Below are 16,534 nucleotides of genomic sequence, written 5' to 3'. Positions count from 1 at the left end.
GAAGCATATGCACATGGTACAGAACTCGAAAGCCATAACAGGATATACGTTGGAAATAACTCCTATTCTTGCCTTACCCTGCCTCGCAGCTTCCTCCTCAGAGGGCACTACAGTTACCCCTTTCTTGTGCCGCCTCCTAGAGATAATTTATGCACAAATAAACAAACACATACAACCCCCCTCAAATGGAAGCATCCCACACGTGCTCTCCTGTACCTTACTCTTCCCAGTTAACCTGAGACTGTGAAGGTGATTCTGTACAAGCACAGAAAGGGCCTCTTTCTTTGCCATGGCTGCATTCTATTTCATTGTGTGAAACTGTGTCATAGCGGACTGAACCGGCCCCTACTCATGGACATTTAGGTTGTTCCGAATCCTTTGCCGTTGCAAATAACCTTGAGTTTCTATTATTTTGCTCATGGGACCAGCATGTATATATATGACAAAATCCTAGAAGTGGCATTTCTGGGTCAAATAGTCTATGTATGTGTCCTTTTGGTGCCACCCTCCGACTGGCCTCCACCCACGGCCTCATCAACACTCTGTTAGCCGGTGCTTTGACTTTCGTGATTTGATAGATGACAAGTGCTGTCTCTCTAGTTTGACTGTTTTTCTCTCTTTTTAAAAATTGCGTGTTTAAAACACACACATCACATAGATCTTTTGTTGTTAATCCTCACCTGAGGATACTTTTCCATTGGTTTTTGGGGAGAGTGGGAGAGAGATCGGTGTGAGAGAAACACATTGATTGGCTGCCTCCTGCATGCCGGCCAGGGAGAAGCCTGAAACCAAGGTATGGGCCCTTGATTGGAATCGAACCCGGGACCCTTTGGCCCACAGGGCAAAGCGCTAGCCACTGAGCCAAACCGACAAAGGCCACATCACAGGGGATCTTAACCATTTTCAAGCAGACAGTTCACACTGTTGTGCAGCCACATTTCTCTTTTAAATCACAACATTTAGTGATGCCAACTTAGTGGCCGGCCCAGCAGCTTAGTGTGTGTGTGTGTGGGGGGGGGGAGGGGATGTAAGCAGGCAGGACACGCCGTGTCCCAGAGCCGAACCGAGCCTGGGCTGGCACAGGCCGCTGGGCAGAGGGGATGTCCCCGAAGGCTCCCAGGAAGCGGTGGGTCAGAATGGCCCCTGGAGGGAGGGGCAGCCCCCCAGCAGAGGGCTCCCACGGGCCAGGTCCGGTGGCCGGAGAGAGCCAGGTGGGTTCTAGAAACTGCACGCAACATTCCCGAGCCCCGAGAGGAGCCCGCGGTGAGATCCCAGGAGTCGGGGTCTTGGACTGAAGGGCCGTGGAAGCCACTGGGAGGACTTTGACTTGGGGGGATGGCAAGTTTGGGGCAAAGATGAAAGCTGGAGTGAGGCCGGCAGGTGGCAGGGTTCAGGTGAGAGAGGCAGCGGCTGAGGAGAGACTGCAGCGCTCCGCTCCGGGGGTTCGCAGCGAACCCCAGGCCCCTGCGCACGGAACTGGCGCGGGTAGAGGGCCGGCGCGGGCGGTGCATTTCCAAAGGGGACGCCTTCCCTGAGAGAGGGACGCGCCCCGGGGGGTGGAGGGGGTCACAGCAGAGACACCCGAGCAGCCCAGGCGAGGCGGCGTGGGAGACCACAGCCTCAGACCCCGACTCCTCCCTCGGACTGGAACTCCCCAGCGGGGCTCCGGACCCCCAGATCCCAGGCCAGCGACCGCCGGCCGATCAGACCTCCTCGCCCGGCGGGACCCTGGGTCACTGCGGACCTCCAGGCCCCATCCCTCAGGCCCCGCCCCCAAGGATGCGGGAGCGGAGGGCCTTCTCCCTCCGCCGCACCTCTGCGGGGGAGGGGCGTGAGGGTGCTCCGCGGACCCGGGGAGAGAGCCCGCGTCGCCATGGCAACTAGGCGGGTGGCGGGTCCGGGAGACTCCGGAGGGAAGGAAGGAGAAAGCGAGGGAGTGGGCGCCGTGGGCTCCGCGCGGGCCGCGGGCGGGAGCGGGTGTCGGGAGGAGTTGGGAGCGCCGGGCCGCCTCACAGTTGGTCCCGGCGGCGCCAGGAGCCCGTGTGTTTGCGGGTGCGCGCGCGCGAAGTTTCCCGGTGAGTGTGTCGGCGCGCGGCCGGTCGGTGCTTGTGTAAGTGCGCACGTGGGCACGAGCGTGTGGGCGGCAGTGCCTGTGCAAGATGCGGGCCAGCCTGCGCGCTCGTGACTGTGTGCACTCGGGTGCCTCCCCAAGTGTGCGCGGCTGGCGGCGGGAGCGTCCCGCTGCCTCCCAGCCCCGTCCGCCCCTCCCCGCCCCCGGCGCCGGCGCCCGCAGCCTCCCGCCTCCCCGGCGCTCACCCCCTCCTCCCGCACTTCCCCGGCTCTCCTCCCGCTCGGCGCGCACAGCCGGACTCCGCGCTCTTCCTGCTGCCACCCTGGGAACCGCCGCCGCCCGGCCTCCACCCGCCGTCCCCCCGGTGCTCGGGCACCTGTTGGAGGCGCAGAGACAGGTGCCGGGGGCTGGGTCGCGGGGGGCCGGTGAGGGTGAGGGTGTGTGCGTTTGCCTGCGGGTGCCTACGGGGTGGGGGTGGGGGGCAGCCCGCTCGAGGCTGCAATTGCTGGCGCCCCTGGAGCGCCAATGTGAGGAGGAGGCATCTGAGGAAGGGGCCCAGCTTGGGCTGCAGGGCGGGACCGGCAGGCAGGCTGACCCCGGGCTCGAGGAGTGGGTGACACCCGGACTAGACAAGCGCCTGCTGCAGAAGGATGGACAGAGCCCCGGGGAGACAGAGGAGACCTAGGGGTGGCTTCGGGGAGTAGGCAGGCCCAGGGGCAGACGGAAGCCCAGAATGAGGGGCAGGAGCTGGGAAGATGACAAAGGGACAGCGGTAAGTGGGCAAGGCTGAGGTGGGGCCAGGACTTCTGGGGGAGGGAGTTAGCAGGCCAGCCTGTGGAGCAAGGACCCCGGCCATCAGCTGGCACAGGCTGACCTCCCTCCACACCGAGACAGGGAGCCACAGGCTGGGAGGGTGCTGCCTGCAGCCAGCAGCCCACAGGTATGAGGAGTGGCTCACGCCGGAACCTCCCTCCCCCAGACACGGGCGCTGCATGAGGGGCCGCAGGGGCGATCGCATGACCATCAACATCCAGGAGCACATGGCCATCAACGTGTGCCCCGGGCCCATCCGGCCCATCCGCCAAATCTCCGACTACTTCCCCCGCCGGGGACCAGGACCTGAAGGGGGCGGTGGTGGAGGGGGCTTTGGGGAGGCCCCTGCTCGGCTGGCCCCCCTGGCCCTGGCCCCCCCTGCAGCCCTCCTTGGGGCCACCACGCCCGAGGATGGAGCTGAGGTGGACAGCTATGACTCGGATGACGCCAGTGAGTCTGGGGGCTCAAAGGGCCCAGGGTGGTACTGGGGGCCCCCAGGCTTGTGGGAAGGGATGGGGCAACGCTGGGTGTGTGGGGGAGGCAATGGGCACAGCCACAACAGCTGCAGTCAGTGTGGAGATTACAGCTTTAGCAAGGCTCAATATTCAATATTTCTCCTGAGACAACCTCCCACACAGCCCAGTTGCAGCCGAACCAGGAACCCAACACACAGGCTGGCAGGCCGACATGCACACACCTTCACAGCCAGCACGCCGGCCGGCCCGCCACCGCGCTCGCACACCTGTCTTACACACGGACTCACGCTGCTTCTCTCCTCCAGCCACCCTGGGCACGCTGGAGTTTGACCTTCTCTATGACCAGGCCTCCTGCTCTTTGCACTGTAGCATCCTCAGGGCCAAGGTGGGCACTCCCTCCCGCCCAAGCCTCAACCCTGTTTGCCTCCCACCTGGGAGGGATGGGTTTCCATCCCTCCTTCCCTTCTCCACGCCCCCACCCAAGTCCCCTTCTCCTTGGCTCTCCACACCCCAAGGACCCAGTCTGCTGAGGGAGGGCTGGGAGCTCACCGCTCTTTCCTCCCCCCCTCGCCAGGGCCTCAAGCCCATGGATTTCAATGGCCTGGCCGACCCCTACGTCAAGGTGCACCTGCTGCCTGGAGCCTGCAAGGTAATAGCGCCCTCCCGCCCCCAGTGTGACGCAGCCTCTGGGTCTGTCCCCAGCCTCCCCTTGCTTTCAGCCTCTGTGGGTCTAGGGAACATGTACTGAGAACCCTTCGCCCCCTCACCGCAGGCCAATAAGCTAAAAACGAAGACTCAGAGGAACACTCTGAATCCCGTGTGGAATGAGGACCTGACGTACAGTGGAATCACGGATGATGACATCAGCCACAAGGTGCTCAGGTGAGGGTTCCAGCTCAGCACCCCCCCCCCCCCCGGGGCAGCTGTCATTGGAACCTTCCTTGGTTGATTTACTTCCCATGAAGCCCCTTCAGATGCTCACGTACAACCAGTGGCACCCCATCCCCTTTGGCAGCAGGCCAAAACTCTCCCTGGCATTCCTACCCCAAGTATCTCCTGCTGCCTCCAGCAGACTGCCCTCTTCTGACCGCCCGTTCATTACTCTCATCCTTTGCCTATCGTCTCTTCTACCAGGAAAGCGCTCCCTGCTTCTCTTCCCGCCACCCTAACCTCCACGCATTGTTTGAGGCCCTGCCTCCCCCTGAAAGCGCTCCCTGGTCCCCGACAGCCCTTTCCCGTCAGACCCGTGCAGCGGAGGTCTGCCCAGTCTGTCGTCTCTGTCCCCCGAACATCTCTAAGGAACGAAGCCTTAAGGGATAGGAAACTTGCCCTGTCATCTCTGAGGTGTTACGCGGAGAGCAGTCCCTGACAGGGAATGAAGGGCAGCAAAACCTAGGTTTCTAGAACGTTCCTTTATTCTTGGGCAATAGGGAGTCATGGCAGAGTTTGCATCAGGGCAGGGGCATAGTCAAGGGCTGTGTTTTATTTTTTAAAATTTTAGATGTTTATTTATCAATTTATTATTTTTATTGACTTCAGAGAGAAAAGAGAGGGAGAGATGGAAATATCAATGAGCGAGAGAATCATTGATCGGCTGCCTCCTGCACGCCCCCTACTGGGGATGAAGCCCACAACCCGGGCATGCGCCCTGACCAGGAATTGAACTGTGACCTCCTGGTTCATAGGTTGACGCTCAACCACTGAGCGACGCTGGCCAGGCAGGGCTGTGTTTGGGAGAGAGCACCTTGTTGTGCATGAGGTGGACTGGAGGGAGGGCAGAGGCAGAAACCAGAAAGGCTGGCCCCTATTTCAGATGCCAGAGAACGAGGACTGCATCGCTCTCGGGTGCTCCGTGGTAGCCAGCCCTGGGCTACGCATGTTTACATTTCTTCGTTTCACTTGATCCTATAGTAGCTTTCGGAGGTGGGTGAGTGTAAGCTTCGTTTTATAGATGAGAACTGAGGCGTCAGGAGGTTGACTTGCCCAAGCTCACGCGGTTGCTAGTAAGTGGCAGAGCTGGGAATTGAACATTCCTACATGACAGCTACCCAAGAGTGTCACAGCAGGAGGAAGTGCAGGGGCTGATGACAGAAATAAACACACTGATTATCTCTGTCTCACAAGTCTCTCCCAGGCCGGCTCCCTGCTCCATGCGGAACAGGACAGGAGCTCTGAGGGAGGGGATGCCTGTCCAACTGCCCAAGGCTCCTTACATCCGGAGTTGGTGACCACACCCACCAATGCACACCCTACGCACATTCAGCAGGATCCTGCCCACAGGCCCAGAAGCAGGGATAGGGCGGGTCCCCAAGATTTGTGAAGGCTCCGGAAGTCGCTGAGCAGACCCCGATGGACCAGGGACAGTCTGGGCAATGTAGAGGGAGGGGAGAGGAACAGGGCAAAGCAATACACCCTCCTCAGGTGCCAGCCCATTTCACAGACGAGGGGTGGAGTACTGAAGGCAGAGCGGGACCAGCTCAGGTGCCCATGGCTCCCTCGGAGGCACTTGCTCACTGGAGTGGGGCCCAGGGACCCCAGGGGCACTGACCTTGGTTTCCCTGCAGGATCTCCGTGTGTGATGAGGACAAGCTGAGCCACAACGAGTTCATCGGAGAGATCCGAGTACCCCTCCGCCGCCTCAAGCCTTCACAGAAGAAGCATTTTAATATCTGCCTTGAGCGCCAGGTCCCGGTCGGTATGGGGCTGTAGGGCGCTAAGGGGAGGGGGTCCTGGGGAGGCCAGGTTTCCAGAACCTTCTCTTTGCCCTCTCAGCTGGCGTCACCCTCTTCCATGTCGGCAGCGCTGAGGGGCATATCCTGTTACTTGAAGGAGGTAAGGCACCTCACGGGGACGTCGGGTGGGAGGTGGGAGGGTGCAGGCTGACCTCTGTGTCTGCCCCGAAGCTGGAGCCGGCGGAGCAGGGCCCGGGGCTGCTGGAAGAACGAGGGCGCATCCTGCTGAGCCTCAGCTATAGCTCTCCACGCCGGGGGCTCCTGGTGGGCATCTTACGCTGTGCCCACCTGGCTGCCATGGACGTCAATGGCTACTCTGACCCCTATGTCAAGACGTGAGCCCTCCCCCTGCCGAGGCCCACCCTGCCCTCCCTTCGCCCCCCTCCCCAGGGAGCCTGACCTCTGCCCCGTCCTTCTCTGGCCTATCCCTGACCACCCTCCTCCTCCGCCCCTGCCCCCCCTCCTTGGCAGGTACCTGAGGCCAGACGTGGATAAGAAATCCAAGCACAAAACAGGCGTGAAGAAGAAGACTCTCAACCCGGAATTTAATGAGGTAAATGGGGAAGGGACCAGAGATCACAAGGGGCAGGGGGGGGGGGGCAGGGGGGCGGGCAATGCCTCATGGAAGGTGTGGCTCGCCCTGTCCCAGGAGTTTTTCTATGAGATGGAACTCTCAGCTCTGGCCACCAAGACTCTGGAAGTCACCGTCTGGGACTATGACATTGGCAAATCCAACGACTTCATTGGTGAGGGAGGAGCCCGCTGGGTGGTGCAGGAGGGCAGACTGGCAGCGAGCAGGGCCCTGATTTTGCCTCTCCTGCTCCCCAGGTGGCGTGTCCCTGGGCCCTGGTGCCCGGGGAGAGGCCCGAAAGCACTGGAATGACTGTCTGCAGCAGCCAGACACAGCCCTGGAGCGCTGGCACACCTTGACCAGCGAGCTGCCCCCTGCCGCCGGGGCTCTGCCCTCAGCCTGAGCTAGGCGAGCAGCTGCCAGCACAGGGCCCTCAGGGCTGGGTCCAGTACCCAACCTTCGCACGAGTGTGTTGCACGTTTACACGGGGTGGATGTCCCGCCCCGCCCCGCACTACCTGTCTTATTTCGTGAGAATCTCTCTCTGTGACTGTGGGTCTGTCTTCTGTGAGGGACTGTGGAGATGTGTATTCACATATGCAAACTTCCTCCTGCCTGACTCGCTACTACATGCAAATATGCAAACCACCATCCTGTGCACACCTGCAGGGGGCGTCCTGCAGGGCCCCTGCCCCAGGCCCAGCCGCTGCTTCTCTCTGGCCTCTCCAGGCTGCCCGTCCCCTCCACCACAGGGAGGAGGTCGGATTAGGGGGGGTTCGAAAGAGAAGTTTCCAAAAAAGAAAAGGACAAAAAGCAAAAAAGAGCCACTCCTTTAATACAGAATCTTCGTTTAAAAACAAAACATCTAGCCCTGTACAGCTGCCCTTTTAAACGGAAGGGGGAGGCACCGCAGGGTCTCGGCCTCTCCGAGGGGTGGCAGATGTTCCCAGCCACTCATTCAAATCACTGTCCCCAGGATGGGGCCGGGATGTGAGGGCAGCCTCCTGCCCTCCCTGGTGAGGGCCCTCTTTCCAGGGGACATTTTGTGCATGTTTACGCCTGTTCTGATTGTGTCAGTGGCCGCAGCATGGCAACTGGGCGTCAATAAATGTCTCTGTGGAAGCTGGGGCTCATGTGCTGGCACAGGGGGCTGGACAGGGGCTCGGGCAGAGGGGGTCACTCCGGGATGTCGATCACCAGGTCATCATCTCCATCCAGGGCATCATCCCCGCTGCCTGCATCGCTGAACATCTGCCGAGGGACTGCACTCAGGATCGTAGGGGGGGGCATCTTAGGGGGAGGCAGTGGGGCCAGGGCTGCCCCCACCCCAGCCCCAGAACCCCGGCTGGGAAAGGTCAGCGGCCCTCCCACAGGGCAGTCAGGGGGTCCCACCGCCATCTGCAGCAGGGGGGGAAGAAACACAGGGAGGGGCTGTCAGGAAGGAATGGGACCTCCAGGAGGCTGGCACTGCCCCTTAAGGCAGTTCTGGGGGGTGGGGAGGGGCAAAGGCTCATTCAAGGGGTATTGGACACAGCCAGGCCAGCCATGCTGGAATCAGGGGCCTACCCTACCGGTAGCCACTTCAGAGTCTCAAACTAGCAAATGCCCGGGGGTAAGGGGTAGTAGTGATGGAGGCAGTGATGAGGGCGGGTGGGGCTTACAGGAAACCAGGAGGGAAAGGCTGGGCCCTGCCTCACCAGGGAGGCACCTCGGCAGCCCCTGTGATGGCACAGCAGTCAGAGCCAGCCTGGACCTGCCTGCCTGCCTCTAGGTACCTGATACCACTGGCCACCACTGGCCTTCTCTCTCTCCTCCTATGGTGGGACTCACTGGTTCGGTGGGGGGGGAGGGGGGTGTCCTAGGTCTTCACCCCTGCTATGTGAGGCCTCTTATATCTGGGATGGCCCCTCCTTGGGATCCCCGCAGTCACTGGCCTAGGCCAAGCCCTCCTCTCAGCTCACCTGGACTACGGTACCAGCCTCCTAACTGGACTCCCTGCCTTCAGCCTCTCCCAGCTCCAGCTCCAGCTCCTCCTCCACACTGCAGCCAGAGTGAGCTCTCTAAAACACAAACCTGAGCGTGTCACTCCTCCACTTGACGGCCTCAGGCTCCTTGCTGCCCTCAGGACAGGCAGTGCTGCATGCCTGAGACGGGCGGGCGGTCCTTCCACCTGCAGTGTCCTTTTCTATTTGTCAAAAGTCCTGCTGTGTCCTCTGAGGCTGGGAAGTGGCCTCTGTCCTGCCCAACCCTCCAGCCCCATTCCTGCCAGGTCCTTACAATCTTCCCCCCAGAGAGCTCCGTGGGCTTCACGCCCTGCCTGAGCGCATGCTGAGCGCATGCTGATAGTGAGTCCCATGAATGCTCTCTGACCATTCTGATCTCCCGGAAGGGAGGAGAGGTCACGGCCCAGAGGAGAAAACAGGCTGCCAGGTCCCCACTGGGCAGGGGCCAATCTGGCCCTGGGTTGGGGGTGGCAGCAAATGCTTACGTGTGGTCTTCACGGTGGCCCTTCTAATTGTTTTAACCCATTCAGCCGCATGGCCTACCCTCACAGCTGCTCCCGGTGGCGTGGAGGGCCAGAGTGGGTTTTTAATCGGGGTCAGCACCTCAGGGCACAGGTGCCTGCCAGGACTGATGACAGGAGGCCAAGCACTGAATAGCACCCTCGTATCCAGTACCAGGCGCCCATGTGCACACACAGGAGCAGACACATAAATGGCTGAAAAAAACAGCGACCTGAGGACTGTCCCCCTCCTCTGATCCCCACTCCAGTTCCCACTTCCTCACCTGCTTAGACTCACTCAACGGCCTCCTCAGGTGACCAACAGCCGCTAACGTTTACCTGTGGCTACTATGGACCAGGCACCGGGCTAAGCTTTCTTTCCCTTAACTCATGTTAACGTGACAGCGACCCAATGACCCCATGAGAAGCAAGCTGAAGCTCGGAGAGCGAAAGGACATGCCCAAGGTCACATGGAGGAGCTGGGATCCAAACCCAGCCGAGCCTGACTGAAGCCCAGGCTCTCAACTGACCTGCTTGTCTTCACAGCGTTCCCTCCTCACGCCACGTCACTCAGAAGCCTCAACGACCCCCACTCCCTTCACAGACCCGCCAGACTCTGGGCGTCAAGGCCTTCTTCCCCCACGCCCCCCAATCCTACTTTTCTTTTCAACTTGTTCCTTCTCATCCCTCCTGCTCTTGCCCAAACAACACTCGGCCATGTCCTCTGTCTTCCTTCCACCACCGCCTCAGCCTGTAAGACCCAAATCTCTCTCACCCTGGGCTCAAGTGTCACCTCTTCTTTGAGGCCTTCCCTGATTACCCCTTCCCCAAGCACAGCCACGGATTTGGGCCTCTCTCCCAACCAATATTTTCTCTCCTGAGTGTCTACACCTCAGCTCCCCAAAACTTCTCTACTTTAGGACCAACACCTCAGAGAGCCTCACACTACCAAGCCCATGCCACACCACACCTCTGCCCATGGGCCCCCGGCTTTGCTGACCCTTACCATCTCTACCATCCTGCCCTACAGGCCAGAAACAAAATCCTTGCTAAGTAGGGTGGAGGGTCAGGGTATCACCCATTACTACCCATTTTTCAGGCTTAAGGGCTGAGGTTACACAAGGAGCAAGTGGCAGAGCTGGGAGAACTCTGCCACTTACTCCTGGGTGTGAACTCTAGAACGCACACCCAGCACCACAAGCACGTCATCCCATTTCACTTCTGGTTCCAGAACCTTGAGTCAAAAGTCCACCCGACTTGAGAGCTGTCCAGCCTGGTGCCTATTCCACTTTGACTCAGAGCTGGGCGGCACTGTGCCTCCCGTGTCCTCGTCTCCTGGAGCTAAGTGCGCAGACCTCTCCTCTTCTCCACCCACACGCTCCCTTGCTGATCGCATCCACTTCCGTGCTGACGACTTCCCGTACATACCCCATGAGCCCCAGGCTCATCACCCAGCTGTCCTGTTGGCATTTCCAGACAGTATCTCAACATGTCCAAAACCAAACTCCTCGTCTCTCCCACAGCCCACACTGGTCTTCCTGTGGCTCTTTCTTTGCAATAGACCCTCTCCACTGCTATCTGGTTTACTACAGCGGCCTCCTCACTGGTCTCCCCATTTCCATCCTGACCAGATCCCCTCCTTCTCTCCTCCCCTCTCCAGTCTATTCTCCACACAGCAGTGCCAGCCATCTTGTTAACATGTAAATCGGATCAGATTCTCCCTCTGCCCAATCTCTCCAAAGACTCCCTATTCATTCATAGTACAAGCCAAAGTCTTTACACACCTACAAGGCCTTACACAATTTTACCCGTCATTTCTCTGACCTGCTCTCTGATCATTCTCTCCCTCTTACTTTCATCCGATCACACTGACTCCTTCCTGGTCCTTGAACAGCCAAATATGCACACACACACTCCTACCCCAGGGCCTTTGCACTGGTTAGTCTTCCTGATTGAAACACTTTGCCAGAGAGCCACATCGCTTGCTCTCATTTCGGTGAAGTCTCTGCCAAATAACCATAAATATCAGTGCCTATCTACTCTGCTGCTTCCCATCCGCTTTACCTGACTCCATCTTCCTGCACTGATACTTATTTATTTTATTTTCTGCCTATTTTGCTAAAATACGAGCTCCTGCAGGCAGAGTTTTGTGTTTTGTTCACCACTTCAGCAGCAGCACCTAGAACAGTGCCTGGTGCATAGCAGCCACTCAGTAAACACTTGTTGATTACATGTATTTTGATTGCTCACTTTACAGACACAGAATCTGAGACTCGGAGGGTGAAAGACCCCTGCTCAAGGTCCCATGGTTTCAATTGGTGCAGCCTTGACTGGATTCTAGATCCCACAACTCCCTCCCTCCCTCTGGGGCTGCCGGGCACCACAGAGCAGCTGTGAAGATGAGCCTGGCCCCAGCCCCACTGCAGCAGTCTAAGGGCAGGACTCTTTACTCTGAGTCCCCCAGGCTGGTCCTACCCTGATTTACCTCCACATCGAGCCTGTGAGCCAGTGTTTCTCTGACCCATATCCCTCAGTACTGAGCCCTGGGCTGGGCCCCTAGCAGCCCCAAATCAATCCTTCAAAATTCTTGAACGGGCCCCCAGCCTCTGTCTTGAGCCTCCCTCTAACGGCTATCCTCCTGCCATTCTGGCCCCTCCCTAACATCCCCCGAACTGGGTACCTTGAGTTTCCGGGGCAGGCGGGGCCGTTTCTCCCGCTTGGGCCTCAGGGGGCTGGGCTCGGGCAGCTGCAGGGCCAGGTAGTCAGAAGGGAATGGGGGGTAGGGGGGGGAAGCCAGCTGCAGGTGGGAGTGGGGGGATGGAGATGGGAAATGGAATGGATGGGTGGGGGGTGAAGGGGAAAAATGTAAACAGGAAGAAGAATGGAAAAACAAGAGATGATGATGAGTGTGGCTTCTGAGAACAGAAGGGGATGGGACAGCAGCAGGACTTCGTCCTGGGGTCTGCTCTCCTCAGTCACATCTGTCCCCACTCCGACACCAGAGAACCAGGCAGCCAGGACTCACACCCCTCCAAGGGATGCTTGCTGGCCACACCCAGAGTGATGTCCCCAGAGCTGGACCAGTTTCACCCCGAGGCCCGGCCCCTCTACCCAAATGATGCCCACCTTCTTCCCAGGCATCTTAGTTACCATTTCCCATCCCTGAGCCCCAACTCACCGAGCTCAGGTACGGGGAAGGGGCCCCGGAGGCCTGAAGGGGAAACCCTGTTGAAGGAGGCAGAGAGAGGCTGGAGGGAGAGGGGGCACCCCCCATCGGAGGGCTTCTTTTCCTGGAGAAAGGATAGGGGAGGGGTCAGAGGAAGCTAGGAGGCCCAGGTGCTCCCCCACCCTCCACCCCTCACCCCCAGAGAATGATGGCTTCTTCTCACCTCTTGGGGGCTGGCGTGTCTGACAACTTGGGTGTCCCCTCTGTCTCACTGTTATCTGAAGACGCAGTGGCATCTGAGTCTGTGACGGGGAGAGCTGGTCAGCGGGGAGGGTTCCTGTCCACCCCAGAGGGTATAATCTCGACTCTGTGGAAGGGCTTCAGGGAAGCTGACTCTTCAGCTGGTGCGCATGTGCTATTCTGGGGAGCCCACAGACTCTCCAACTTTTTAAAAGGTCCTTTACAACTGACTTCCACAAACACGTCCTGCCGGGCTCCTCCACGGTAACACTTTTGTCAAGCACTTCCTACCTGCCAGACTCTGACCAGGCACCTTGCATTCACCGCCCCTCCTTGTCTTCAAACCATCCAAGAAGGAAGGTGAGGGCCTCACCTCCATTTTTTGGATGAGGTTACTGAGGTTAAGAGTAAGGTGTGGGGCTGAACTTGAACCCAGGTCTCTGACTCCCTGGCCAACTCACGCCACCCTCTCCTTATTCACCTCTCAGCTGCTTTCAGCTCCCGCCTCTGCTCCACTCCCTATGATCCAGGGTCCTGTTAACCCATCTCTCAAATTTCTATCTTCATCCACTGCCCCCCATTCTAACTGCCTCAAGACCAAGCCACTGCCCTGTGGTGTCAAAACCACCTAAGCAGTCTCACCTCTCCTGCAGCACACTGGCCACTCCAACTCCAGAGCGACCTAAAACCAGATCATATCTGAAATGCTTACTGTGGCCTCAACCCACCTTTCTGAGCTCCCAACCAAACTATACTCTTCACATCATGCCAGCCAATTTAATAAAAAACCACTTACTTCCCAGTCTGTGCCTCTACCTACAAGGTCCATCACTCTTTGACAAATAACTGCTAACATATGATATGTGCCTTTCTCAATTTCTCGGCCGAGATATATCCTTTAAGAAGCAAATTAATATACATGTCTAATTACTATTGTACTCCTGAAACTAATATAATATTGTATGTCAATTGTAACTGAAAAAAAAAAATAAGTGTGATTTAATGACACCTCTCTGAGAAGTCTTCCAAAATCCTTCAGGCCCAGTTCATCACTGGCTGTTCCAAAATTCTCCTCTCACATGTCATGGTTCTCCTTACACTGTGCTAAAATGTATCACGTGTGGATATTTCCCTGACCAGACTGTGGAATTCTCCAGGATACAAGTGGGGCTTATGTGTGTGCAGCTCATGCCCTTCAGATTTATCACACTCTGACCATGAACATGCTTTCTTGCTTCCTACCCTGAAACTCCTCTTGATCAGGAAGTTAATTGGAATACCTGAGGGAAGGAACAGCAGGCAAAGCCAGAATAAAAGCCAAATGTTTTTGCCATGACCTAGATGAGCTGGCTTCTACCTACTTCTCTGACCTCATTTATCATCTACTGTCCTCCCATAATATGTAGATGAATGGTGCTCTGTGTTTCAATAAAGTTTTTACAAAAACAAGCAGTCTGGCTGAATGTCATCTGCTGACCCTGCTCTAGATCAATGTTTAAAGGGACCACAGAGAGAGGTGATTGTATGTGACATGGCTTCTGAGGGTCCCATCCTGGAACAGAGGCACAAATGCCACTCTAGGGCTTTTCAAACTGTGGGTCTCAACTCATTAATAGGTCATGAAGTCATTTTATTTGTTTGCAATCAGCATTCAATGAAAAAAAAAATCTAAAAAGTGTCAGAAAAAATGTGTATAGTGATCTTAACACTGTTTCACTAGATTTTGTTTTATAAGTGTTTAAGTAGAGACTTGTTCATGATGTAAAATATATTATTGATTGTAAATAGTGCTTTAAAAAGTTTGAAAACAGGCCTAACTGGTTTGGCTCAGTAGACAGAGCGTTGGCCTGCGAAATGAAAGGTTCCAGGTTCAATTCCGATCAAGGGCACATGCCCGGGTTGTGAGCTCGAACCCCAGTGGGGGATTTGCAGGAGGCAGCCAATCCATGATTCTCTCTCATCGTGGACATTTCCATCTCTCTCCCTCTTCCTTCCTCTCTGAAATTAATAAAAATAAATAAAAATAAATAAAGTTTGAAAACACGGCTTTATATGCTTTAGCCTTTCTGCTCTTCAGACTCTTCTGTTACCTCAGAGTATTTGCATTTTGTTATTCTCTCTGCCTGGAAACCTCTCATTCATACCTTCTAAGATTGTTGTTTTTTTTTCTTCTTACTTAGGTCCTAGCTCCAACACTACTTCCTAAAAAGGGCCTTTCTTGGACACACTGTTGAGACATCGCCTGCCATCTGCTTTTATATGGTCTGCAAACCAAGAATGGCTTTTATATTTTTAAATGGTTGGGGGTGAAGGGACAAAAAATATTTTATGATATGAAATTCAAATTTCATTGTCCATAAATAAAGTTTTACTGAAACACAGCCATGCTCATTTATTTATATATCACCTTTGGCTGCTTTTGCACTACAACAGCAGAACTAAGAAGCTGTGACAAAGACTGTATGTTCTGCAAAGCCTAAAATATTTAATTGGTCCTTTACAGAAAAAGTTTATCATCCCTGCTCTAGCCTGATTTTATTCCTTTCAAATCTAACATTTTAATTTCTTGCTTACTTATTATCCCCAACTAGAATAAAAATTCCAAGAGACTTCATCCATCTTGGTCACCACAGTATCTCCAAAGCACAGTGCCTAAAACACAGATGTTCAGTAAATGCTCGGGTGGAAGAACAGTAGAGGTGGAGGGCAAGCAACTAGGCTTAGAACCACTGGCAGCCGTATCGCCTCCCCAGCCTAAAAGCAGGGGCCCAGTTAGCCTGCTGAAGCGCCAGGAACCATGTCCTCCACCCGTCATTCATGCTCACCCGACGAGTCTTCATCCACGTTCTCGTACTGCAGGAGTCGGTCTAGGAGGAAACTGAGGAAAGAGGCGGGGAGAACAAGAGTGTTGATTGCTACCTCAGCAATGTTGTCCTGGCCCTTGTCCCCTCTAGCTGGTCCGCTGGAACCTAGCAACAGCCCCAAGGCAGGCACCATGCACGTGTGGCCCTATTCCTGTAACAGGGTCCGAATGTGTACATCCACAGGGACCTCAGCACCCGCAGGGCTCCCTTCTCCCACCCAGCGTGTCTCACCTCTTGTCCCGGGACACCTTCAGCAATTTCCTCTGTGCCTTCCTCAGTTCCTCCTGAAAGCACTCGTGTTCCTGTATCACAGTCAAGGTGCGCGCTGAGCCAACGGTGGCCCGGAAAGGGGCCCGGAACCTGGCGACAGCTCACCCCACTCCCTTTACTCGTGGGTAAACTGCGGTCCTACCAGCGACAGGCCTCACCCCCCACCTCCTCACCCATCACTCACGTAGATGAGGAACTTGAGCTTCCGTTTCAGGTTTCGGTATTTCTTCTTGTAGTCCACTTCGCCGTCCGCCGGCCCGTTCATGACCGGCCCCGGGAGCGGCGCCCCAGCACTGAAGTCCCGCTACCCTAACAGCGCTCAGCCCCGCCTCAAACCTCCACTTCCGGAGACTAAGTAATTGTAGTGCCTGCTGGGACTACAATTCCCGGCGTACCCCGCGCCCAGTTTTCGTTACCACCCCAGTTGCCCTCTCAGGGAATACCCGGAAAGGAACTTTGCTTCCAGGGACTACGCTAAAGATGGTGTCGCCGCAACTTGATGATGTCACAAAGATGGCGGACGCCGGAGGTTCGCCCTTATTGATTCTATACGTGCTCAGAGATTGGAAGGCACAAGACTCTTCCCCCGGGGAGTCCTAGTTTTCAGGAGAGATGTCCCTTTTCTTCTGTCTTTCGAAGTCACAGCGGCCTAGCTGGCCCGAGACCACGGACGGAGGCGTCGCGGATTGATTACGTACACGCAAAGGTTGCCGCGCCGAAACAGTTTCTATTGAGAATTTTTAAAAAACGATCGGTTCTAAAACAAGGGAGGAGCCGCGAGACCCTCCAACTGCCGGGAAATCAAGTTTTGTCTGGCAAAGCCCTCGGT

The 16,534-nt window shown here is 56.5% G+C and overlaps 2 protein-coding genes across 9 annotated transcripts; one reads left to right on the top strand and one right to left on the bottom strand.

Moving 5' to 3' along the window:
• Nucleotides 1–3,063: 3,063 nt before the first annotated feature.
• DOC2A (double C2 domain alpha) lies at nucleotides 3,064–7,394 on the top strand. The gene is made up of 10 exons (XM_008152857.3): nucleotides 3,064–3,334; nucleotides 3,666–3,745; nucleotides 3,935–4,009; nucleotides 4,133–4,242; nucleotides 5,925–6,051; nucleotides 6,133–6,192; nucleotides 6,264–6,427; nucleotides 6,564–6,645; nucleotides 6,742–6,838; nucleotides 6,921–7,394. Exons 1-10 carry the CDS (start codon nucleotides 3,064–3,066, stop codon nucleotides 7,064–7,066), a joined length of 1,212 nt encoding a protein of 403 aa, XP_008151079.1. The 3' UTR covers nucleotides 7,067–7,394.
• Nucleotides 7,395–7,478: 84 nt separating this feature from the next.
• INO80E (INO80 complex subunit E) lies at nucleotides 7,479–16,469 on the bottom strand. 8 transcript variants are annotated; one of them, XM_028127535.2, is made up of 8 exons: nucleotides 15,890–16,469; nucleotides 15,667–15,737; nucleotides 15,397–15,449; nucleotides 12,555–12,633; nucleotides 12,344–12,455; nucleotides 11,846–11,962; nucleotides 8,624–8,722; nucleotides 7,838–7,924 (listed from the first exon to the last, which is right to left on the bottom strand). In XM_028127535.2, exons 1-7 carry the CDS (start codon nucleotides 15,968–15,970, stop codon nucleotides 8,645–8,647), a joined length of 591 nt encoding a protein of 196 aa, XP_027983336.1. In that variant the 5' UTR covers nucleotides 15,971–16,469; the 3' UTR covers nucleotides 7,838–7,924; nucleotides 8,624–8,644. The 8 variants fall into 8 exon arrangements, with proteins under 8 accessions (XP_008151078.1, XP_027983333.1, XP_027983335.1 ...); XM_028127537.2 differs by having other exon boundaries at nucleotides 7,843–7,913; XM_054714509.1 differs by lacking the exons at nucleotides 7,838–7,924; nucleotides 8,624–8,722 and adding exons at nucleotides 7,955–8,060; nucleotides 8,736–8,847.
• Between the last annotated feature and the right edge of the window lie 65 nt (nucleotides 16,470–16,534).

The sequence above is a fragment of the Eptesicus fuscus genome, chromosome 4 (genome assembly GCF_027574615.1).
Source record: "Eptesicus fuscus isolate TK198812 chromosome 4, DD_ASM_mEF_20220401, whole genome shotgun sequence".
NCBI lineage: Eukaryota > Metazoa > Chordata > Mammalia > Chiroptera > Vespertilionidae > Eptesicus > Eptesicus fuscus.
This window is presented reverse-complemented; position numbering and strand designations above follow the sequence as displayed.

What these genes read in the sequence shown, in the direction of transcription:
- INO80E (XM_008152856.3), bottom strand. Translation starts at nt 15,970, where the DNA reads ATGAACGGGCCGGCGGACGGCGAAGTGGACTACAAGAAGAAATACCGA. An exon ending in AGCTCAAGTTCCTCATCTAC is followed by an intron (nt 15,738 to 15,889) that starts GTGAGTGATGGG and finishes ACTGTGATACAG; the next exon opens with GAACACGAGTGCTTTCAGGA. An exon ending in GCCTGCCCCGGAAACTCAAG is followed by an intron (nt 8,061 to 11,845) that starts GTACCCAGTTCG and finishes CCCCTGCTGCAG; the next exon opens with ATGGCGGTGGGACCCCCTGA.
- DOC2A (XM_008152857.3), top strand. Translation starts at nt 3,064, where the DNA reads ATGAGGGGCCGCAGGGGCGATCGCATGACCATCAACATCCAGGAGCAC. An exon ending in CTATGACTCGGATGACGCCA is followed by an intron (nt 3,335 to 3,665) that starts GTGAGTCTGGGG and finishes TCTCTCCTCCAG; the next exon opens with CCACCCTGGGCACGCTGGAG. An exon ending in TGCTGCCTGGAGCCTGCAAG is followed by an intron (nt 4,010 to 4,132) that starts GTAATAGCGCCC and finishes CCCTCACCGCAG; the next exon opens with GCCAATAAGCTAAAAACGAA.